This window comes from Lissotriton vulgaris, chromosome 9, assembly GCF_964263255.1.
Source record: "Lissotriton vulgaris chromosome 9, aLisVul1.2, whole genome shotgun sequence".
Taxonomy (NCBI): Eukaryota; Metazoa; Chordata; class Amphibia; order Caudata; family Salamandridae; genus Lissotriton; species Lissotriton vulgaris.
In genome coordinates, this window is record NC_141697.1 from 1,127,785,593 (window position 1) to 1,127,811,249 (window position 25,657).

The window sequence follows — 25,657 nt, forward strand, 5'->3', positions numbered from 1 at the left end:
AGCAGGGATGGGGATTAAGTTCGGGCTTAAACCCGAAGCACGGACGGATCAGCGCCTCATATTTCAGGCCCGCCCGGGCTGTCCGGATTCTCGTGGAGGCAGGCGCCCGCCCAGCATTCACCAGCCCAGCAAACCAGCTGCCCGGGCTTAGACGTCCGCCCCTTACCTCAGGGCTCCAAGTGCTCTCCTGCCTAACACGCGGCGGAGGATGTCGCGGTACGAAATAGTGGCAATATGGTGCCTCTCAGTGGCACAGCGCTCGCACTTCGCAACCACCGCAATTCAGTGCAGGCACGCTCCACCAGGGCAGAGTGAGTGCACCATTCATTTGCTCACTCAGGCACCCTAAAAGGTTCAGTGTTGAGGTAAATGGGCTGAGGATGCTAAAGGATAGTGTGTTCAGCCAATGGAGTCTCTCTAGTGAGTGGCCATTTTGCTGAGCGGCCAAGCTCTGCATTTTCTTCTTGTTTTCTGTAAAAGAATACCTGCATTGTATTGCAACATTCATATACTTCTTTTTACCATATGTGGGGGGCTAAACTGCTTGTCCTTATGTGCTTCCCAAAAGGCCCAAATATCCGTCCCCCTTTCCACCATTCCTAGTTTAGTCTGTTTCATTTGGTGCATTTGCTGGTACTCCAAACACACATTTTAATTATGAAACATTAAGTAAGCACAAAAATAACATGGTTTCTTTACTAAAATAACATTTTCCTCACTCCAAAAAATGCATGTGTCACATGCTGACTCTGGCTACCTTTAAAACACTGCCTGATTTAGAGCTTGGCCGTCAGGAGTCAGGATACTCTGTCATAAACCCACTGAATTATCCTATCAATCGCCGTCTGAAAGCTTCCTCTAATGGCCCACAGGAATATCAGCTGTTGGAAGAAGGGCATTACACTGCCCGTCCTATTTAATGTCCATTGTTTTCAGTCTGTCACTGCCAGATATAAGCCTGAAAGTGTGGAACGAAAAAATAGAAATAATGACTCCTCCCCCTAACTACCAAGAATAAAACTTCAAGGGTGTCAGGGGTCATTAGTTTTCATGTGTTTCATAAGCATTTCTGAAAAACCAAAAGAGTTTAAAAGTTTGGTGGTCAGCCGTCTAAACTGATGGTGGTCTTCCACAAAACAATTTGTACCTTGAAGGGAACCAGTGAATGATGGTTCCTTGCAATGTAGAGAGAGGGTCTCTGGGTCAGCAGTCAGGTCTAAAATTGACAAGCCACTACTCCGTCCTTCAAATTCTAAATCTGGGTGCAATCTCTTACTAAAGCTATGACACTAGAACCTAAACACAGATCTATTTTTTTGTAAGTATGATTACTTATCATAGGATTACCTCTCACTGATATGGATGAGTCACTTATGAGGATATTTGAGATTTGAAGAAAAAGTTCTAAAATATTCTACTTGTTGGTACCCCAAAATATGTCTTCTTGCGCCTTAATAATGTTGTCCAGTTATTTAATTCCTTAGGTAGGAGGGAGTTCATGGATACAAATTCTGACATGCAGGTAAAAATATTCCTTGGTGGAGGGATTTAGTCTTCTTTGAATAGCTCAGTCTTCAGATTCCTTCCAATTAATAAGCAGTTTGGGGGAGTTCTGATGTTGAGGAGAATGTTGTTCCAGATCTTCATGCCTTTCCCTTTTTTACAGTTCTTCCAGTCTAGCAGGGCCCACTATTACTGCATGGTGATGTATGCCTGGTGCAGTCATTTTTCCAGAAAGGCATGCAGGGGTTACTATTATCCTTGCATTTGATGCAGCTGGTCTTGAAGAGAGAGAGGCTGAGTTAGATCAGGAACAAGGGGTCATTATTGTCATTGAAAAGGAGACATCTTTGACCATCAAAAGGGTAGTGGTCCCTATACTGAAGCATTGTCTCAAGGTAGATTTTATTCCCGAAAGAGGTTGTTCTTGCCACAGTGGACTTGGCGGTGAGTGGAGGGTGGTTTTTATTTTCCACGGGATTTGGGAAGCTGGTAGATTTCTATATTGACTGAGCTAGTACTATTTGAATTTCATAACAGATGTCAGACGTACACTGTGGTACATCAGAAAAGAAGAGGTGGCCAGGGCATGTTTGTTGATCTTCTCAGCACCCATTAGGATGATCTGGGAATCAACTTAATTCAAAAGAACATTACAGACCTTGCAAGGATCCTGCCATGTATTTAGAATAATGATATTCAGTATCTCTTAGGTTAGTCAAATAAGTGAACTGTCTGTGTGAGCTTGTCACTGATCTTGCAATAACCATGCAATTGTGCATGTCCTTTGTTCACACAGGTGTGAAAAATCACAAACAACTGATCTCCAATCTGAAATGTCAGCAACTCAGTACCACTGTCATGTAGTTTATTGTATCACTCTTGACCAGAAGCTCACTACTTCTCTCTTGGAGGTGGCCTGGATGTCTAGCCTTTTTCAATGCAATGCCCGTCCTTCATTTTCCACCTCGCAGATCCCTCTGGAAAAAGCTCATGGCTAAATAAGGGGATGAGACACAAAATATGTCCGCTTCCCTGCAAACAAGCAAAATGGTTCAAAGTAAAAGTGAGGTACAACCTTGCTGGGACAAGCCATGAGGGTGTGTGTGTGAGAGATCCTCTTTGGACCAAGGCTAAGACTGCCAGGGAAGTGAGATTAGCATCATCAAAGTAGTGCAAGAGGGACAGAGGTTACAGGGAATGAATAGAGCAAAAATCATACAGGACGTCAGATTCATCAGTTGACCACAGGCCCCAGATATTAGAAAAAGTATATGTAGCTTTGGGAGGCGTTAGACTGCTGGAGGATCTGGCACCCATGCCAGCTTTACTGGTACGGAATGCATGAGCATGCCAGGGACTTAAGATAGCAAATGTAAAATATGCAGCAATAGAAACATCAGCAATTGGCTGCTGCAGATCCCAAAGAGAAAGTACGCGGATTGTGAGGCAGGAATTAGTGGACCAGGAGCTACAGGCACAGAAGGGGTCTGATTTAAAGTTTAGTGGACAGAATACTCCATTGCAACAGTGACAGAGTACACTATTTTCGGCCTCCCTGCCCAATTTAAAGAAAACTCCCATGGTGTTGAAGTCAATCTCCCAATGAGGGAGTTTGATTTTGAAACAGTAAACACTTTTAAAGGTTTTTAAAGGTTTGGTGTAAGCGTTGGTCACCGGACTTTTAAAGGGCTTTGTAAGAACCATTCATGTTCACCCATAGAGTTCAGCGCCAGGCTGGTGTTGAACTGAATTTGTTGGACAGAGTAAAGGCAAGGTGGCTGACGTAACGTCCTCCGCTTCCTTGACTGCCTTTACACCGTCCTCTAATTCAAGCAAATAGTGGCATGTAAGTCATCAACGAGTTTGAGAATGTAGGACTAGTGTAGTACATATTTTGTGACTCTGCTTTGTCTGTTTCCCTTATCATATATATATCAGGCACAAGTAGAAGGTAGAAACAGGTGAAACATCATCTACACTGTCTTTCCTGTTCAGCCGGCTACTGGATCTTGTATGAGACTAAAACATCACATCGCACAAGAATTGCACCAAGTTATTTTCCTTTTAAAATATAGCTCTCTCTAGATCCATTTTCACTCAAAATAATTAATTAAAAAGTAAATGTTTAAAATTTATATGGAATTCTGTGCATGTCAAGTTACATGCCAAAACAAAAAGTCAAATTCAGTATCGATTTGCAGAGGACAAACTTTCAGATAAAGAGACTGGATTTACTCAGATTAAAAGTGACATTCCAGCATGATAGAGCCATGACACCAAGATGGAGGCACTGTTTTCGTGGGCTCAGTTCATGATCGCTTGTTCCAAGGGATAAATACCTGTCTCACTTAGACGAAAAAAAGTTACTTACCTGTAACTTTGGTTCCCCAGTATTGGTAACTTTCATAGATTCCCATGCTTTGTATCATTCCCCGTCGTCGGACTGGGAGTCTCGGTAATAAAAAAAAATATCATAGTAGTAGGTACAAAAGAACAAAAGAGAAAGGAAAGGCCTAGGCCTGTAACATATCAGCCTCTTTTTGTAAAAGAGACCAAACTCTAGGCGTCAGCCAATCAGAAGAGCCTCACCCTTAGAACCTTCCTGAAGGAACCTCAGAGCCTCAGATTTTCGTAGCCGTAGTGTGCTATACACCATACTTGCTGAAGGCTGAGCTTTCCCCGGGGAGGTGGGTGGGCGCATGGGAATCTATGAAAGTTACCAATACTGGGGAACCAAAGTTACAGGTAAGTAACTTGTTTTCTTGCCCCAGTATTGGAACTTTCATAGATTCCCATGCTTTGTATCAGAATAGCAAGCAGTAAACACCATAAACACATTTTGTAAAGAAGTATATCATAACATTAGCAAGAAAATTACAAAATGTGTTACCCATGGAAGGTGGGATAGAAAGGAAAGCTCACCCATCACTTGAAGAGGTTTCTCAGGACAGCCTGGCCCACAGCCGCGTCATCCTGCTGCAATGACTCTAAGCAATAATGCTTAGTGAACGTGTGCACGCTGCTCCAGGTAGCAGCCCTGCAGATGTCCTTGATATGTACCCCCGCAAAGAGGGCCGTAGAAGAAGCCACTGATCTCGTCGAGTGAGCACGGATCTTGCCCACTAGAGGTTTCCCTGCTAACTTGTGGCAATGCAGAATGGCACTTGAAATCCATCTCGAGATCCCCTGTTTGGACAGAGGGAGACCTTTGTTTGGACCGCCGAAAGCAATGAACAATTGCGAAGATTTTCTAAAGTCTTTGGTTCGGTCTATGTAGAATTTTAGACAGCGTTGCAAATCCAGAGTGTGCAATGTCTTTTCTGCTGGAGTGACTGGGTTCGGGAAAAAATGTCTTTAGTATGACAGGCTCATTTAGGTGAAAGTCAGTGGGGACCTTGGGAATGAACCTTGGGTTCGTCCTTAAGATGGTAGTGTTCTTTTTGAACTGCAAAAACGGTTTTTGGATAGTTAGGGCTTGCATCTCCCCCACTCGCCTCGCTGATGTGAGGACCAAGAGTAAAGGCAACTTCCATGATAAGAATTTTAGGTCTGAGCAGTAAATCGGCTCAAAAGGTCCCTTCATTAGTTGAGCCAGGACTAAGTTTAGATGCCATTTTGGAGGAGGAGATCGCACTGGCGGATAGACCCTGAACAGGCCTTTGAGGAATTGTTTGACAATTCTTGCAGACCACAACGAAGGACCAGAATCAGATCTTCTGAATCTCGAAATTGCCGCTAAATGAACCTTGATAGTAGAATGGGACAGATTAGACTTAGCTAGCGAGAGTAGGTAAGGTAGGAGCTGATGAGGTTTTGACGTGAAAGGATCAATCTTTTCTTTTTTACACCAAATACAGAATCTTTTCCACTTCAGTCTGTATGTTTTGTTTGTGGACGGAGCCCTTGCCTGAGAGAGGATGTCTTTGACCTCATTGGAAAGAGGAACATTCATGTATTCTCGCTGGTCAGGAGCCATGCAGTCGGGTGCAACGACCTTGGGTCTGGATGCCAAACTTGTCCTTCGGACATTGCCAGGAGATCCGGAACATCCTCCAGCTTTATCGGAGGTACTAGCAATAGCAGATGGAGCTCGGTGTACCAGAATTGTATTGGCCATGCCGGGGCTATAAGGATGAGCTTGCATGGTTCCGTCCTCATTTTCCTGATGAGACGAGGAAGCAGGGGAATCGGTGGAAATGCATAGAGAAACCTCCCCGTCCAGGCTATCGATAGGGCATTGCCCAATGAGCCTTGATGATGGAACCTGCTGGCGTAGGCTCGGCACTTTCTGTTGGTCGGTGTCGCAAAAAGGTCCACCTCTGGTGTGCCCCATTTTTGAAAGAGTAGATCTAGAACCTGTTGTTTCAGCTCCCACTCGTGACTGACTGAGGTGAGCCTGCTCAGCCTGTCGGCGCCCTCGTTGAGCACTCCTGGTAAGTGCTCCGCCTTTAGAGAAATCCTGTGAAGAATTGTCCATTCCAGAATCTGTTGAGCCTCTCGCGACAAGGGGAGTGACCTCGTCCCTCCTTCCTTGTTCACATAATGTATAGCCGTGGTGTTGTCCGTCCTGACTAGCACCTGTGAACCCCGGAGACGCGGAAGAAAGGCTTGAAGGGCTAGCCTGATCGCTCTCAGCTCCAACAGGTTGATGTGTAGCTTTTGGTCGCTTGGAGACCAATGGCCGCTGACCTGCAGGACCTGCATCACTGCTCCCCATCCCTCCAATGACGCATCCGTCGTCAGTATGTGAGGTGATGGAACGCTTGCAAAGGATAGACCTTGGCATAAGTTTTGTTAATTCGACCACCAAAGCACTGCCTCCTTCATCTCTCGAGTGACCATTACTTTGTCGTCGAACAATCCGTGCACTTGCTGCCACTGGAGTTCCAGTTGCTCCTGCAGGGGGCGCATCCGGAGCCTGCAGTGCGGGATCAGGGGAATACATGATGACATCACCCCCAACAGCGACTTGTAGCTGCGTACAGAAAGACACTTTTTTCTTTGAAGGCTTCCTGCTAATCTTTGCAGTTTCTGTACCCTTTCTCGAGTAGGAAATGCCTTTGAGAGCTGCGAATCCAACATCGCTCCCAGGAACCGCGCTGTCCGTGACGGCAGCAGCGTGGATTTCTCCATGTTCAAGGTGAGACCCAGATTTTGGAACAGAGTGGTGCAAGCCTGCACCGCGTCCTGCGCTAATGCTCTGGTCGGGGCCTTTAGTAACCAATCGTCCAGGTAAGGGAAGACCTGGAAATGGTTTTTCCGCAGAAATGCTGCTACAGGTGCCAGCACCTTCGTAAAAATCCTTGGAGCAGAGCGAAGGCCGAATGGTAAGACTCTGAACTGAAAATGGCTCTTGGCTACTGTGAAGCGTAGGAACCTTCTGTGCGCTGGGTGAATCGGGACATGGAAGTACGCATCCTCCAGATCGAGTGTGGCCATATAATTCCCCGGGTTGACCATCTTCAAAACGTCCTGTAGGGATACCATCCTGAAGGATAAGGAGATGAGATAGGCATTTAGCTCCCTGAGGTCCAGGATGGGACGCCATTTCTCCTGCGTTTTTCTCACCAGGAAGAAAATGGAATAGAAACCGTGGCCCTGTTGATTGGAGGGGACCGGCTCTATCGCTCCTTTGCGGAGCATTTGTTGTACCTCTAGCCGTAGGATATGCAGATGTTTTGATGGGATGGCTGATGGGGGTCTGGGTGGAGGAACTTCCGTAAACTCCAAAGTATGTCCCCGTCTGATGATGTCGAGCACCCAACGGTCTGATGTAATTTGGGACCAGTTCAGAAGGAATTTTGACACCCTGCCTCCAACTGATGATCTCTTGGAGGAGGGAGCAGTAGGCAGAGCCAGAAGGCCGCTATTGGCGTTTGGACGAGTCTCGTCCACGGGCAGCTTGCTTGCCTTTGTTGTAAGGCCGTGAGTAACCAGAGGACTGGCCCTGTCTCTGTTGGTATGACTGGCGGTTTGGCTGGTATCCAGAGCTGTTCGAAGAATAGCGCTGTTGTTGGTATGCGCCTCTGTAGGCGCCACCTCTGCCTTTTGCGCCCCTAAAAGAAGTTTTGCGGTACTGGAGTGTTCCCAGCGATCTAGCTGTCTCCGTGTCCTTTTTGATCTCCTTAAGTGTGTCGTCGATCAATTTGCCGAAGAGTGCCTCGCCGTCAAAAGGTAGATCAAGGACCTTGTTTTAGATTTCTGGCCTAAACCAAGTCGCTTTTAGCCACCCTTGGCGTCTTAACACTGCTGCTCCTGCCAAAGCCCTAAAGGACGTTGTGGCAATGTCCATGGCACAGTCTATTATTTCCATGGAGACCACTTCACCTTCTTGCAAGGTTTTCTTGGCTTCCAGCCCTGATTCTGGTGGAAGTTGATCCAAATAGGGAGCTATATCGCACCATAATTGGCGATCATATCGTCCCAATATTGCCAAAGCATTGGCGGCGCGAACCAGAAGGCTAGCAAGGTCTTGGTGGAGAGAGTGCGGCAAATCTTACAGTCCTCTGCCTTGTGATCTGGATACAGGCAGTAGATGCAATCCTTGTGTTTGTCTTCCACAAACAGCCTTTTCTTCCCACAGGTGGAACAGGGCTTGAAAAGGGCTTTCTTCTTCTCAACCTCAGACATTTTGATGAAGAAAGAGTTTCCTGAAGAAATCTGAAGGAAATCCTGAAGGAATATCTGTAGAAATGAGTTTTAAAGAGTAGAAATAGAGCAGAGCTCAATGGAGACTCCCTAGCACAACGTGCGGTAGAAAATCTGAGGCTCTGAGGTTCCTTCAGGAAGGTTCTAAGGGTGAGGCTCTTCTGATTGGCTGACGCCTAGAGTTTGGTCTCTTTTACAAAAAGAGGCTGATATGTTACAAAAGGGAATGAGGCTTAGGCCTTTCCTTTCTCTTTTGTACCTACTACTATGATATTTTTTTTTTATTACCGAGACTCCCAGTCCGACGACGGGGAATGATACAAAGCATGGGAATCTATGAAAGTTCCAATACTGGGGCAACAATTCCTTCAGTCCTCAGCCACTGTAATTGAAACCTTACCTCCTAAGTTCCTCCGGACTGCCTAACTAACAAGACTCCCGAAACTGAATATTTCTGAAGCCATGTGCGCATTCAAAGATGGTCCTGTATAGTGCAGCAGAGGAGAAGCTACATGAGTGGAGGGATTGCTTCCATGGGATAGATGTGTCCTTGAGATGGGTGGTGGCTCTCACAACAGTCAAAGAGGAGGTTACTTAGCTCCTTTTGCAGCTTAAACCTACATGAAGGTCTGTGGTGTGATTGGCTCTTCTACAGCTCATGGCTTTAACTCACAGGGGCAAACAATTCCTCACATTAGACAAACCTCAGAATTGACATGCAATTGACAACCTTAATGAGCAGTGGAAATGGTACGAAGTGGTCCTCTAGAAGATGAGCTCAGAACTCCTGGATGAAGAGCTGATCTCGATTGTGCCCCTCTATGTTTGCAATTGATTTTGTATAGCACCTGTGGGTTTCTGCTGGACACTTCATTTGGATCGGTCACAAGCTTTGGGATTTTTTCCTTCTAGGGCTTAGTTTCTCACTAGAGTACTTAGGGGCCTGTACCTCCTCCTTTGTGCACAGGTGCCCTGGTCACTTGTGATAGGCCCTGCACATTAGGCGGTATTAGACCCTGCATGTGCTGCATAGCTGTCTTCCAGGGATATGCTGTGATCAGTGCGTCAAGATTGATTAATCAGAAAAGACTTCAATATGCTGGCAAGGGGTGGGGGGGATTCCAGACTGCAACACCTAGAGGTAGTTTGCATCAATTTTCAGCACCCAGCTAAACCCTTTGAGAAAAAGGTGGAACAGGTATTTTCTTATTAAGTGGGTTTTGAAAATTGTCACTGGGGGCTGCATGATTTTATAAGTGCTGGTATTGAGTCTTTTATTTTGAGCCTTTATTCATCTCTCCTTGGTGACAAACACCCTATGGTACATCTTGATAGAGTTCCCCTACATTACCAAAGGTTCATGAAAAACTCAAAAAGATCAAGGGACATCCTGGCTGAATTCACTACTTTGAAGAAAACAATAAAGTCAATGACTGAGGATCAGTTTTGCTTATCTTTTCAAACTAACTGCTCAATAACACTTCACAGACTCCTGCATGTCAGATCCATTTCGGAAGAACACAGCCAAGAGTTTGGTTTGTTTTTTAGAAGAATAAAGCCTTACCACTACCCTAACAAAGAGGAGACTATGGCAGCCTTGAAATCTCTACTGATAACTTCCAATATACTGGTAGAAGATTAAATACCAGCCTCCAATTTTATAAAAGACCTGGGGGGTGGGTTGCATTGAAAGCCCCCCAACACTGCCATATGAAGAAGGCAGGAATAAACTGCACCCATGCTGGCATGGACTAGTCCTTCTCTTCGCTTGAGATTCCTGATTTTGATTGACCTTGCCATTTGCTTGCTTCATCTTTTATAGGCGACAGAATTAATTGCAAGGTCTTTCTAATTACATCTGTTAATGATCACTTCTCGCTCAAACCTTCTGATCTGGTGACACAGTTGTAGGGTGCAACAGGATGTATCTGAATGAGATTGTCCTATGCTCCCTTTAAATCTTTGTTGCTGCTTTCACCTTATAGCCTTCAGAAGGTCTTGGGCTTTCCCTTTATTGATTGAGTACCATTTCACCTCTTTAATGTCCTTCTCTCATCTCTATCAAGACTTTCTGGGTTTTCATTAATTGGTATTCAGGTGCTTGTGCATAAGAGGGCTGAGAGAGTCATGTGGTGGGGCTTTTTCCAACTTATACCAATTGTTAATTGGCTTGCTGTTCACATGAGGCCATCATGATATATAGTCCATTGACATCACTGCATTGGATGAAGTGTTTGAGAACTTACATAGTGACAGGATCATACAGTCCTGCTATTGAATGCAATTATCCGAACTGCACTAGCAAAAGCATTAAGATCAGCAACTACTTGGCGGTAACCCCTTTGGAGTTTCATTCTCATCGGAAATCTATCTATAATCATGTTTCCAGAGTAGGATGGGTCACAGGTGATACCCACAGCTGTTTCCAGCATCTCACTGAACAAACCATATTTTTCCATAGGGATTCCCTGTTTCACGTGGATGTACTGAGTAGTAATAAGGACAGTACATAACGGCAAAATATGAGGAAGATTACTATTGCTGTTGGCAAGTCTAAAGTTGGGTGCAACATCCACTAAAGCGCTACTACTCAGTTGAAGTCCTACATGGATTTTATCAGTTTGTAAAATGTAAGGAGAGAGTAAACTCCTGGCTACAGAGAATATAGCAACTTTCACTATATGCACAAACCTGACTCCAGGACTAATTACATGTATCTGAGCAGTAAGCTGGTCACCGAGGCCTATAGGGGAACATCCCTTACGACGCGGATGTTACCCCGCGCTACAATTACGACGCGTCTCTTACAACGCATGTCGTAACCACGACTTGCGCTGGAGGGCGCTCAAGGATAAGGAATAGTTAATTTACTATTCCAACACCTTCCCATCTATCCACGGGGACTGGTGTTGGAATAGTAAATGAAACTATTCCTAAGTCCGCACCCTACAGCGCAAGTCGTGGTAACGACTTGCGTTGTAAAACACGCGTTGTAACGGTACGCGTGGTAATAGCCCACGTCGTACCGTCATACATCCGGCCTATACCTTCACATATCTGTTATTACCATTTTGGTCGATGTGCCTGTTTGGCTATCTGTACACCTGGGGCTCAAAATGAGCCAGGACTGGAAAGGAAGTCTTGAGCCAGCCCTTCTTCAGAACTCATTTTTCCGAGTTGAACTTTGAGACCAGATTAAGAAATATTTAATACTTAATGTAAAGGATGAAAAGGATCAGATGCCTTATGATGCTCAAGTTGGAAACTGAAAGTAAAGCGAAGGAAGGGTTATGTGTGAAATCAGGGTTCTTTAGGACTTTGCAGCTACACGTGGGTGTGTGCCAGGCAAAGAAGTCTAAGATATTCTTGTAGTTTGTAAAGACTTTATTTTCAACTAATATTTTCCAAAAGTTAATGACACATTAGGCTAAGCCAACACCCTTTGTTCTCTCACTGAGAAATTCATCAGGGCTTAAGTAAAGTGAAGCAAAAGAACAACAACAACAAGTCCATGTGGTCCAGTGTGAGTGCTCCAGTGTAATACGCTGGATACACCAGGGAATTCCCAGGGCTAGGTAATGCCTGAAAGTGAAGATCAGAAATGTGGTCTAAGCGAGACAGTCCGTGTGTCCAGACTGTCTTGGCAACACATTTTTTTTATGCAGTTCTGCTTTTCCTTTTATACATCTGCACCTTTAGTAAATCAGAATACTGAGATTTATAAATGGCATTTAAGAGTCATTAATATGGTCCACATATGCAATTGCATTCCAGAAGAAAATGCTACTAAATCTTGGGTACCTAATTATGGTTCAACTATATTATACCACAGATTCTTCATCTTTGAAACACCCTCTGGTGCCTGACTGGATTCAGAAACATTTTGTACCAGCATTGCCAGGTTGAGCACCTGGGATTCAGGCGCGACCCTACTTGTGCGGGATGTGACAACTGGTGCACTGATGTCGGTCTAGATACTTTTACCATTCCCCATTGAGATCAATGCAGAGGAACCAAGAAAGTGTCAAAAACAACAACAAATACAGTAAGTGAAATATTTGCATACATTGGGATCTTTATTAATCACTACACTAATTCATCAGGAGAGGTAGGAGGGCGGAGAGAAATCTGCAGGAAGGTACAGGATCCACCAAAGATATCATAACTATAGCTAAGTAAGTTTTTCTTTAGATGGATAACTTTTCCAGCAGATTCCTCACCGTATGACTGAGTCCAAAAGCAATACCCTTCAGGGGGTGGAACAAAGTAGTGCCAATCAACCAAGGAAGTTGTTCAATAAATCCCTGGCAACAATAATATCATGGGCTCCAATTGAAGCAATGAAAATGGGCTCTACAACCCTCTGTTGGGTAGTAAAAGTAACCCTATTTGGTGTAAAATAGTACCCTCACATGTCTGGACCATGTAACACTGCATCTGCTACCCTGTAGAGAATCATACACCTGTCTGACAAAGTATCTGTCACTGAAGGCCTGAGCTGTGAGGCAGAAATGTTTAGCAAAACTATGTAAGGATGACCATGTGGCCATTCGTCGCAGGACAGTTACTGAAACACTTCTTGTGAGAGCTGTGGAAGCAGCCTTGCCCCTTGTATAATGGGCTAAAAGCCATCCAGAGGGTATTTTATGGCTTTCTTTGGCTAAGGCATACTGCTATGCCTTAGCCAAAAAAGACCCTTGGATCTTGGTGCAAAGGGTAGATCAACATGAGACTTGGTTACCACTTTGCCCTGTAGGCTCTGACAAAGAATATACAGAGCTAATTATCCACTGTGTTTTGGCATATACAGTCTATATAATAAAACATTGCAAGCTTGGGGCCTATTCAATGCAGTCACTCCTCCTGTTTGGTGGGGTCAGGAGGATGGGAAAGTGATGAATTGGCCCATATGAAAGGCAGATACCAACTTCAGAAAAAATGACAGGCAGCTGCAAAGAACTAGTTAACCTAGGCAGCATACAATGATGCAGGGCCAGGCCGAGTGGACCAGAGGTTCATCAACCCCAATGGCTGAGGCTTTTTCCACTAAAAACAGTTTTAAATATCAGAAGTGGAACCGGGCAACTGTGCATCAGCCCAAATGAGGTTGCCATGAGGAACTTTAACGCAAGATTTCAATTCTACTGAGAAACAATAAACCAAGTCGCAGAACACAAGTAGAGTAAACCCTTCAGAAAACTCACCACTGAAGGCTAATGTAAGAAAGAAGGCTGGTCCATGAGACACATGAAGGAAAAAAGGACAGGCAAATATCCTGTCATTTCAGGATGGTCACACTCATGGTCCTCTAAAGAGTAAAGTCTCAGAGCACCCACTTGTATGATATGGGTGACTGACATGTGGCATTCCCAAGAAACATCCACACTGATAGGCCTATTTTCAGAGTCGACCCTCCTCTGAATAAAGGGTCAATGACCACATCCTGCCCTGTCTGTTCATGTAATGCACACTGATGGACTTGAATGAAGCTCCCTGACCATTACCGGAGGAAGGCCTTTATGGCTAGACAGACATCCCACAGCCCCAATACATTTAAGCCCAGGCAGTGCAACAATGTAGAGATTTGAGGAGATCTCTAAGTGAAGGGATTGGCACTTCTAAGTATCCTAATACAAAGGAATTTGAGAAGCCCATTACAAATTTGTGTGCTAGCATATTCTCAAGTCAGATTTTCACTGAATGTTGGACAAAATAGGCCATATTGGCTTTTCAAAGAAGATTGACTTCAGCAATATATAATTATATATTAGAAGTGAGATTCTTTCACGCTTTTGTTCTGACTTCTGCTTTTTTTGTTGGATTCAAAATACTCGGATTCGGACAATATACACTGTGATGTGGTCTTGATGAGCGTACCAGCCAACAGAGCAGACAATTGCAAATAAGATAGCCTACAAATGCCAAGGAATTAAGAAATGTCCCATCAACAGGTTGCTGCAAATGTTTTGTAGCTCCATCAAGGACATTATCTTATGGCATCTGCAACAGAGATTAAACTCCAAAAACGTAGGATGAGGCATGGTGGGGAGCTTTTGCTAGCAAACAATTATTCAGAATCCAGTTTGGTGCCTGTAATATATTCATAAGGTGAGAAATCTGCAATAAATAGCAATCATAAATCATACCTAGATTTATGTTATTTGTTCAATGTAGATGAGCAAGACAGTGCAAATGTATTTCAATATCCTGTCTACACGGTATTACTTCAGTTAACTTTGCCAAAGAACATTGCAAATAATATAAACAATGTATTTCAAATGTACCTTGGGTTTGAAAGCTATCAGTTTTAAAACCATCTCCACAGTAAACACACCAGTGAAGACCATGTTCAAAACATCCATCACATCGTTAAAAATCTTGGATTGTCCATAGTGCTGCAAGTAAAAATCACATTACTGTGTTAGGAAAAGAAAATGGAGCAGCAGTTATTGCCAGGGCATTAATTCATTAAAACTATATCATTCTTACTGAACAAAATTAAACTGAGAACAGTAGTAGCACATACTACATTACATATAGATATTTATTGATTGATTCCAACTTGGCGTAGCTTTTCTTTTTAAAACTGACATCAGTTAAGCAGAACAAGAGTAAACGGGATATTTTTGTTAATGGTAATACACTAGCCATCCCAGATACAATCAGTCAATGAATGCATACTGCTAACCAGAAATTGTCATGTAAAGTACGATTCTCTATCCAAAAGGAATCATTATCACCAATGAAAGGGGACAGAAAATTTGCAAAATGATGTGCATCTTCAAGAGCATTCACTTTTCCAGCTTTTCAAATTTCCTCCTACTCGTCCAAGAGAAGTGTAAATTCAGTTCTGCTCAAAGTTAGTTAGTTAGTTAGTTATTTAATAGTTGGCCATTGCCTGTGTTGACAACCGCTACTTTGAAATTGTTATCAAAACAGTGCTACCTAAAAAGACCTAGAGAACTGACATGAAGTAATGAGATTCAGCAAATCTGGTTCAGATTTTATACAGTAATGATTGGGTCAGAACGTTACTGAGACCCAAGTACCAATCTTACAGATGTAAACCAGCAATATCTGCTTTGTATATTAATATAATTGCAACCCAGGCAAACGTTAATCTGGCTATCAAAAACATCCATCACTATCAAAGGAATGCAGGAAGAGGGAGAGAGAAGCCTCTCCCGTACCTGAGAAAGAGTGGAAGTTTTTTTGTCCTTGTTCTATTCTTGTGGATGGAGCTTCCACTTCATCACCCTTACCATGGATAGCACGTGCCTCCCTTTCCACTCTCAGAAAATGAGTATTCAGATAGAGGTGCTATACTCTTTACCATAGCATGCACAAAGGCACTCCTGTAGATCAAGAGTGGTACAAGATGAACAAGTTACTTACCCTTGGTAACACTCTTTCTGGTGGATACTAACTGCACATTTCTCCCCTTTTGAATATGGAGAGCTGGCAGACTGGATCATAGAAATTGCTCCCACGTGAACCATGTGGCATAATGGGACTCTGCAGTGTCCGTGCACCAACTGGGCAAGTGAAGACAAATGCTGCCCCTGAACACAGACCTCAATTTAGCTTGAACTTTTCTACACCCTAGATGCTGTTTGGAGATAACAGTGTGCTGAATAAGCTTAAGAGTTTTTTTTAGAATTACCGGAAAGAGTGAGGTGAATAATCATCAGTTAAATGTATAAACGAAAAAGAGCACTACTGAAAGTAAGTAAATTGTTCCTTTGATGGAAACTTCTAATCGTAGATTCCTCATCTTTTAATAGATACCAAAATAGTAGCTCCCAAAATGCGGAGGGTCAAAGGAGTGGATCCACATGACTTGACTTCTGAGGCAGTAGTACTTAGTAAACGAGTGTACAGACGCCCATTTACCAGCTTGAAAGATGTCCGCCCTGAGGGTCTCCTCCTTAGCCAGGGCATACCATGTTTTTATGCACAGAATGATGTCCCTAGACAGGGTTTGTTTCTACACAACTCTTCCATCTACCATTTGTAGTCCTGGCAAAGCCCACAAAAAGTTGACTTTTTACTACTTCAGACACTTGATGTAAAAAGAGAGAGTTCTTTTTGTGTTCGGAAGATAAAGACTTTCCTCGTCCTTACAGAGATGCGGCAGCGAGAAAATATCAAAGGGGGGGATGGGGAGGGAAATGGACTGGACTACAAGTGTTATGGGTGACATGATTTTCTGCAGAAATGAAGTATGAGTCCAGAGAACCAATTTGTCAGTGAGACATGGTGGTTGAATGACAGTGCTCCCAGGTCAGTGACACACTGCTAAGATGTAACGAGAAACACAATTTTGATAGGTAGCAGTTGAAGACAGCATTGGTGCATGGGACTGAAACGTGTTCACATCAGCAACATAAGGACTAACGGCCAGATGCATTAAGTATTTTAACACTCGCAAATGCTGCAGTTCAGCATTTACAACTGTTAACATGCTTTTTCTTATCTACTCATTCCGTTTTTGGAGTCGGAAAAGATTTCCATACTCCTATAATCATATTCTGAATAGATAACAATTCGGTATTGGGAAGAAGCATGTTGTAGGAGTCCCTTACACCAAATCGGTATCTTAACTATCGATGTTTCTGACTAAAATCTGTTCATAAAACATTGAGATTTTACAAACACTTCAAAGGAGGTGGTAATGCATTTGCAAAAGAGAAGGGGTACCCTTCTCATTTGTGGATGTAAAAACAATATTTGTTGAAGAGCAGCCACTGATCCAGGGGACCACTGCCAACTCTCAAACAAAAAGTAAGTGCATTTTAGATGCAGTCCCATTACTTTAAGGAAAATAGTCTGCATTTAAAGAAAGGTTTGCTTTATTAAAAATCAATTACAGACATAGCGTTCTGCTGACCCTACAGGCCACCTACCTCACTAATATTCATGAGGTCAATCAAATTCTGACCCACTGTGATAAGGCATTTTAAGAACCGACCTATTAGTTCATAGGTCAGTTCTTAAAACTATTTACTGGTTGCAAAATGTGACCAGTATTGGGTGACAAGAAAATATTACCTCTGACCCCAAGCTAAGATCCCATTGAGGCATAATGGAAGTGGGCAGTGGGAACATGTATGTGAGTCTTATTAGAAATTCCATCATGACTGATGAATTGAAAAATGAAGGAGGTCAGGCAACCGTAGAAAGGCAATGCATATAATCTTTAGCAGTGCCCACTGCAAAGCCTTGTTGGGCCAAAGAAGGCACAAACAACAAAACAAAACATGACATTAACTGACCTGTACAGGACCAACTTTATGATCCCCACACCAGGTAATAAACTTCACCCTATGACCCAAATATATAGACTTGATAATTTGGAGCTTAGTCGCAAGAAAAATATCATCTAGTTTAGCAGGTAAACCGAAACCAGTCACTTGCTCCACTCAGTCTCCAAACATGGAGGTGTAGGTTGTGGAGATTAAGGTGCAGGACCCTGCCCTTTTGCTGAGAGGCAAACACATTCCTGTCTACAGGCATGTGTAAAGGAATGTATTTATATTCACCTTACTAGTCGACCTCTGACCTACCAGGCCCCCTGGAGTTGAGTGCTGGGTGAAGAAGGCTGGATCACAGGCCTATGATAACTAGCTACTGGGCAACTAACAGATGAGACTGAACACAGCTTAGAACATGTCTGCATAAAATCTTTCATAAGGACCAGGTTGAAGGGCAGCAAGTACTCTAAGATTTCAAGCCCGGGCTGTTAAAAGGGTTGCCTTAGTTTCTGCTGGGGGTAGTTGTAATTCTAGCACTTCTGCTGCTCTGGAGACTACTACCTTTGAGGAGGCATTGTCTTCAGTGAGCGGGTCTTGTTGGGGAGTACAACTCAGTCTTAGGATAATTACCAAGCCCAGTGACATGTTGCAGATCTAGATAAAAACCAGCATCAATATGGTGAGGGGGAGTAAGTTAGCATCCAATACAAACATGGCACCTAGCCTACTCTAGAACTGGTGTGCCTTGGAGATCTCATAATGAGACACATACCTGGCACTGGATGAACTCAGTTCCAGATCCAAGATTGTTGCCCGGGTGAGTTCCGGTACTGGTGCTCCTGCAACTGGGATCAACGGCGGACGGTCAGCCCAGAAGAGGCCTCTGGCGCTGGAGTAGAGGTTTAGGCCAGTGCCCAGAAAAGGGCAAAGGTACCATGAAGTCAGTTGGCACGAGGGCAGAACCTGCCAGCTGAAGTCCACCCTGGGGCTCCTGTGGCTCTGTGGGGCACAAAGGCACTCAAGAAGAAGTTGAAGTCATCCTGAACAGTTGCAACATGGCCTCCCCGAAGGTCTCTATGTGCTGAGGAGGCTGGCAATGGCCCAGAAATCTTAGGGTATGCTGGGGACCAGCCTTAGAAAATGCCCAAAGTCAGACAATGGCGTCGGAGTTGAATCCTTGCTGTGTCAACTGTGAAGTGTGTCCCTGTCATAGGAGAAGCAATATAGATCGGACTACCACTTGAACTTTTTGAAATTTGTCCATGGACTTCATCTTTGACTTGCCCAGCAGGGATGGGCCTTCAGAAAAGAAGAATTTGGCGTCAGCAAAAATCCAACAAAGTAGGGAGCAGATCTCTGGATCAGCGTAAAAGGGTGTGGAAAGAAAGCACTGATGTCAGCGTGTGGGGCAGCACTGTTACTCCCAGAGGCGATGTAAGGTCGCTGAGGAGACTGATCACACCATCTGAAGGTTGATGCGAGCAATTTCTATGAAAAATTCTGGGACCAGTCTGGTATATTCAATAGGTGAGAAATCTATTAGAAGTATGTATCTGCAATTTGGTCGCCCATTCCATTACAAGACACTAGTATTACCATACTTTTTAAAAATGAATACATGCTTCTAAGATTTTGACTTTACTATAAAAATCGCTCTGACAAAAAAGAAAGTTTTCTATCAATCCTAAATGCTCCAATTTACTGATGTCTAGCTACCCGGGCCTCAGAATTCACAAGCCCTTTTGTCTGTCATGGTTAAGAATGCTTTTGTTTTGTTGGGGATATTCTCAATAACTGTAGGAAAGTGGGTTATTAGTGGGCGAGGTATGCAACTTCAGCTAGTAATTATACCACAATCGCTGATAGGTCCAGTCAAGTCTCAGTACATTAATCCTTGCTCAACCATTGATAGCTTAACAAAGGAACAGTCAGGCTTAATTTAGGAGCCAGGTGTGTGTAAAGCATTTAATGCCACCAACACAGTAAATAAGTAAAAGACACAACACAACCCTAATTTATAACACCAAAATGACAAAAATCTAACGTAGGGAACCGGAGGTATGAATTCTTAAAGATTAAATACTCAAGTGTGCTTTCTAGTGCCAAAAAAAAGTTAAAAGGCCGCTCGCAACTATCTGTTCCCACTGGACCAGGACAAAGTCAAGGTTTTAGGACACGGGACGGATAAACAGAGCCCTAGATCTCAGTCAAAAGTTAACCTTCGAACTTAGGGCCTGATTTACATCTCAGCAGATGCATTCCTCCGTCAGAATGGTGAAAGACATCTCGTCACCATTGTGATGGATTAACCCGCCTGCCGAGATCTAAATCAGGCCCTTAGTCTTTTTCTTAGAGCTTTACTCTTGACGCCAAGTCCTAGGGTTCCTCGGATCCAGAGTTCGAGTCGGCGACAGCGGCCTGCTGTGGGGTGATGCCTCAGTGAGCCTCTGGAAATCTTTGTCCTCAATGACGCTGGTGAAGAACTCAGGAACTTTCAGCCGGACAAGCCTGCATGGTCGGCCGATTCGCGAGTTGATAGTTGCACCTCGACTGTCGATGTCCAGCTGGTCTCATCCTGGAACTTTTCTGTAAAACTGTGCAAAAAGTTTCCAAACTTTGAGATCTTGTTGGTTCTGAGTTCCTTTTGGAAAAATAAGGGTCCAGTAGCACCAGCAAAGGGCTCATAGACTCTGGATTGCCTGTCGAGGGCTAGAAATCAAAATCCCACAATGCACCTGCATAGTCTAGGAAACATCCAATTGAAACTGGTCATCTGGGGTGATCGTCTCTTTGGTTTGGCAGGTTACTGGCTCCAGATCTGTTGTACCTGTTGCTGATCAGGGAGTCTAGAAGTGGAGAGGTGTGGCTCAATGGTTAGAGCGGCAGACCCTGATGCAGAAGTCTAGCCCGAGACCAGGGTTCAAATCCCCCCCTCGGCTGGTCTTGGGCTCAAAATTCCACGGACCTGATAATTCTCGCCTCGGTGCCTATTCCAATCATGGAGTCCCACTCTGCAACTCTGGGCAATAGCTTGCTTAATCTCCACAACGGCCCCCACAATGCTAAGGATGCCTGGCCTCTACCTTGGGGGTGCCCAGGAGTGGACGCCTCACAGGGAAAGCCAGGATGGGTTCCACAGCAGTATTCGTACAAGCGCCTTGAGACCCTTGCGGGTGAGTAGTGCGCTATACAAGTATCAATTTACATTTACTCCTTTTATTTTGAGTCGGGCACAGTCCTTTTTTTATGTGCAGCCTTGTGAGTGCAAATCTTCTGTGGCACAGTTCAAATGTTCAGCAGGGCAGTCCTTCTTCTTCTGATGTTCCAGGCAGTGATCTGAGGAGCTCCTGCAGCTCGCTCATATTTACCATACACTCAGGCATGTCAGGAATGGGGGACACCCCAACCAATAGGGGTAAAGCTACTTTCCTCTGCTATGACCACCTCCTGCGAAGTGTGGCATATTTTTGACCCAGAATGCACTGTTCTTTCACAAACCAAAATAGAGAAATTCTCTCCTTGTGCGTGTGTGGGTGTCTGTGTAACCCAATTCAGAGGTGTGGCTACCATCTGACTACACTCCCCGTCCAGCCCCTTTCCTAATTAATTAGGGGGGCTCCCAACTCGCTGGGAATTAAGGAAGTGGGGGGCTATGCTGGGTCCTTTGACCTCTGCTCTCCTGCCTTTGAAGTTCAGCTTATCTCCCCAGCCCCGTTCCTCTTGCTGTTTTCTCCAGGAAGCAAATCTCCTCCCACCAAAAGGCTGTATTGTGGCAGCCCCAGGCCTCTTCACACCTACTCAGTTAGCAGCTTGGCTTAGGCTGTAAAAGGCTGACCAATCAAAAGAGGCTGCGACAGGGCTGCTTAAGGTAACTTCAGGACAGTACGTTCTAAAACTACTTTCATGTAATAGTTATAATTAATCCAAGTTGTTGGATTTGTTGTAACCATTATTTTGATACTTTGATTGATTTGTCTAGCTAGCTCCCATCAAACGTTAGACTTTATTAAGTTTAAGAAAGCCTTCCAATGTTAGCCTGGGGCCAGCAGTACTACAATAGGGAAAATGGCTTTGGCTGGTTTTTCCTCACTAGGGCATATAAAAGATCATTAATATTGTGACTTCTTTTTATAACAATGCACCATACCCATGAGGCACCTAGAGAGAGAATTTAGGGGTGACTTAAATGTAATAAAAAGGTAATTCTGAAAGTACTTTTAATTCCAGAGGCGAATTTGGACACAGTTGTATTTTAAAACCAGCCTGCAAGGCAGGCCTAGCTTTAATACTACACCAGACACCACAGCAGTGCACACTTAAGTTCATTAAGTCCACTGAGACTCTAAACTTACATGCCCTATCATATACTAGGGACTCATAAGTAGGTTATCTTTGCCAGTCAGAATTTTACCAATGACCATATATCTTTAGAGTACAGAGCACTGGTCCTGGGTCTGACAAGCAGAGCCCAGGGCACTTTCAGAGTAATCACCAGCATCAGTCGAACGTCAAAAAATGGGGATGATCAGGGCAAAAAGAATGACTTTCCTCCAATAACTGTCTGTTGAATACGGTTGATGTTTCAAGGGTAACATGTGTCCTGTTTGTGGACAAAAACTATTACTTTAAAGGCATTACTTTCACATAGATGTGCAGTTTGGTGTTTTACTGCAGACTGGAGGTCCTAGTAAAGTTCTCACTCTCTTGCTCCCTTATACTTACACCTCCCTTCAGCTTTGTTCTAGTACTGGTTTCTGCTGCTGTTGCCGCTGAGTGTATCCTACTTGTCCAGGTACTGCCACCTACTGGTGGTTTCTATTGACATCTATCCCTCAACTGTGCAATCACCTCGCTCCTGTGATTCCTTGTACATATAAAGTGAGTATTCAATTATTTACCTCCCTCCCAGATCTTTATATTTCAGTCACACATACTTATGCGCTTGTTCAGCAAATACTGTACTTGAGCTTATCTGACTGGGCCACCAAGTGGCATGTACCAACCAAGACAGATCAGAGAGGTACTAAAATAAATCTGGTTGTATTGTGATTTAGACCCGGACTTTTCATCCTAATATTTTAAGAGGAAGGTTTCAGACAGTAGATCACTTTAGCATGAATTTGTGTGCATATTTATCACATTTCAAATGCCATCATTTCAGTACTTAACTGAGTCAAGTAGTCATATGTTAAAGCATTTAGCCAACTGAACTAGAGTTAATAGAACTGACACCTGTACAGATTATGGGAAATTGATAGTAAGCCGACTATGATTTTTCTGTATGGTATCACTTCTTACACAGACATGGCGGATACTAGTTTGACTTCTAGATACCTTCTAAACTGGATTGCGACAAGGAGGTGGTGTACTCCAGGTAGAGTAGCGAAATCAGCACTCAGTTGCATCAATGGTGTTGTGAGAGTTTCTTACAGTATGATCAACATGAGTGGAACCAGAACCTTCTGCCTGACCTCACCTTTGTCTTGATGATTAGTCGAGATGGCACGACTATACAGTCTCCTCGGAGAACGAGGCCATTTTCCACAAACGACAGGTCTTCACAGATGTCGTGCATTTTTTTGGATATGCCTACGGGCCTCTGGCCTCTGACTTGCCTACTCCTTCATGGCTGGCCACAAGTAGTTTTCTTGATAGCTTTCTGTACATGTTGAAAGCATTATTCCTCGTGAGGCTTAGCAGATGCCAGTTACTGTGAATGTTTGGGCCAGGAGCCGTCCACCACCAGTGTCACAGGCCACATCCTGTTCAGCAGCAATTGAGGCCCTCTAGTGGCAAGATAGTCAGCGGGATTGTCCTGCCCAGGTCGGTAACTCACCTCTAACGCGTACTCTTGTACCTGAAGAATCCATATCTCAATTTGCGGTGGCTGTTTTGACAATGACCTCCAAACAGTGGTATGTGTTTCCGTAGAAGTACAGATGGAAATGTCTGCAGTCCCACAATACGGTAATGGCTTCTCATTCTATCTGAGAGTACCTCTGATTGGTTTCTGTTAGTGCCCGACTGTCACAGGCAACTGGGGCCCAGACATTTTGTGTTGATGTTACATACATTAGAACAGCCTGAGCCCAGTAGAGCTGACATCAACTAGAGGTTCAGTTGGCTTGGTGGGGTCATAACACTTCATTGTGATCTCTGCTGATGGGGCTGACTTATTTTTTTCCAAACGCTTGTTGTTGAGCAGATTACCATGTCCATGCTCACATACTGGTTTTATCGGTGCTGTGAGGTTGTCCTATACCCTACCACAGTAGGTGACCATGCCCAACAGACAATTGCGGCGTTCGGTAAAGGAGGCCACAATTTTTGTGACAGGACATTATAGGTAACGTGCAGCCGACAGCTTACAGCTTTACAAGGGGTAGGGAAGGAGCTGGTGGCTAGATGTATGAAGTATGTTTCTGGCTACAAATGCTCTGATTCAGTGTTTGCGACAGCATTATACCCATTTTAGGAGGCAGGAAATGTTTTCCAACCCCTAAAATGGGTTTAGAAATGGATAAGGAATTGCTGTTTGGAAGGGGCAGGTTGTAGGCATACCTGCCGAAAAGCGACTCCTATCCATATCTATCAATGGTTTAGAACTGAAATAGCGGTTATAAACGATAGAAAAGTTGCAGACCTCAAGTTGCAGTGCAGTGGGGGGAGAGGGGATTGGGGTGGAGGAGGGCTGTGAGAATTCAGTATAAACAGGAGGAGCAAGGAGGCTGGAGAATTTGGAGAAGGGGTCAGTGGATGTTACGAAAGGCTGGCACACTAGAATACTACCTTTAGTGCAGCAGTAGTTTAATCCGTGGGTTTAGGTCACTCTGAGGCGAAGAGAGGTCAAGCACTATTTATGCACAGGCAGAGCGTTAGACTTGCCTGACAATATATATCGCATGAATGCACAGCTGTTTCACTCAAGTACTAGTTCACACTCTTTATTGGGTTCCCTCCATATTCGTTGTTTTACTTCCCTTTTCGGTTCCCCCAGTTTTCCTCTTTGTTCCAGTTTCGCTGTGCCATGTGGTGTATTGTCTTTCCCCATTTTCTGTAGTCTTGCTGGTGTGTTGCTTCAGCATTCTGGGGCTTGTCAGTTTCAGGTTCATATCAGCACCGCCCACTACTAGAACCAGTAAGCATAATTCCATCTGTGCTATATTCTTTATTTTCTGGCCTGGCTCCTTACTTACCTTCTCTCCCTAGTCTTTCTGCCAATGTAGATCTACCCGATCCATAGCATCTTACACAGAGTTGGGTTAAATCCACCCCCCCAACTAAAATAGAATTGTTAATGTCAATAAAATACACCAATCAGTTGGATAGGTCACCTAAGAAAAAGCAAAATGGCTTTTAGCTTCCTTATGAGAAATGGGTGAAACAATATATTTAAATATAGTCCAATGATTAAGCCTCTATACTATATTGCTTGATTGCTCCTTTGGCGACTTCACAGTAGTCAGCTGAAAAGAAGTTTCGTATGGTTGGAGGTTAATAAGAAGCATGGTATAGAGTGACCAATCCTCGATCTGGAAAATAGATCTCTGGCTCGTGCTAATCAAAGGGAGGCCCTGGAGCAAGATACACTATTGATTGGTAATCGAGGCTAATGAGGACACAAAAAAAACGGGAAAAAAAACAGAGTGGTGCTATCACTTGAAAAAGATGAACCTTGAAGAAGATTGGGCGCCATGGAAGGATTTCTCTCTCGCTCCTTTCCCTGTTTCTCTCCTTAATACCTATTTTTAGGGGCAAGTTCCCTTGCTCATCAGTGTAGGTATTTAGAGATGGTAAGGGCTATTGACGGATCTACAACATGGTTCTCTATCAAAGTATCTCAAACTCAAAGGTGTCTCCCTATAGTGAGGTTTGAATATAAAAAGATAAAAGGTATACTATTAGAAAACAGCTCACTGCTGTAAAACTAGTATTAACATAAAAGAAAAAAAACTGATAAGTAAAATAGCTTGAGTTTAATTTCATATATATTATTTTTCCCAAGGGCGAGAACAGAAGTTTACAATGTTTGCAAATTACCATTGAATTAAGTAACAACTTTTACATCATGAGTTTGCGGAGGGACCTACCTGCATAGCCAAACAGAGTGTGTTCAGCATGATGAGAACAAACATAATGTATTCAAAGCCAGTGGAGTTCACCACATACCAGAATTTGTATTGGTAAGGGTTTTTTGGAATGTATCTACGCAGGGGGCGTGCCTTCAACGCATATTCTACACATTGGCGCTG

At 43.8% G+C, this 25,657-nt stretch overlaps 1 protein-coding gene across 2 annotated transcripts in view; it reads right to left on the bottom strand.

Annotated features, from left to right (window-relative positions):
• Positions 1-25,657, bottom strand: part of CACNA1D (calcium voltage-gated channel subunit alpha1 D) — a 1,282,477-nt gene that overhangs the window by 432,987 nt on the left and 823,833 nt on the right. For both annotated transcript variants that reach the window (XM_086939145.1, XM_086939146.1), the window contains exons 28-29: positions 25,496-25,654; positions 14,436-14,546 (exon numbers count right to left, since the gene is read on the bottom strand). In XM_086939145.1, the coding sequence (XP_086795271.1) occupies positions 14,436-14,546; positions 25,496-25,654 (270 nt within the window). The remainder of the gene's footprint in view (positions 1-14,435; positions 14,547-25,495; positions 25,655-25,657) is intronic.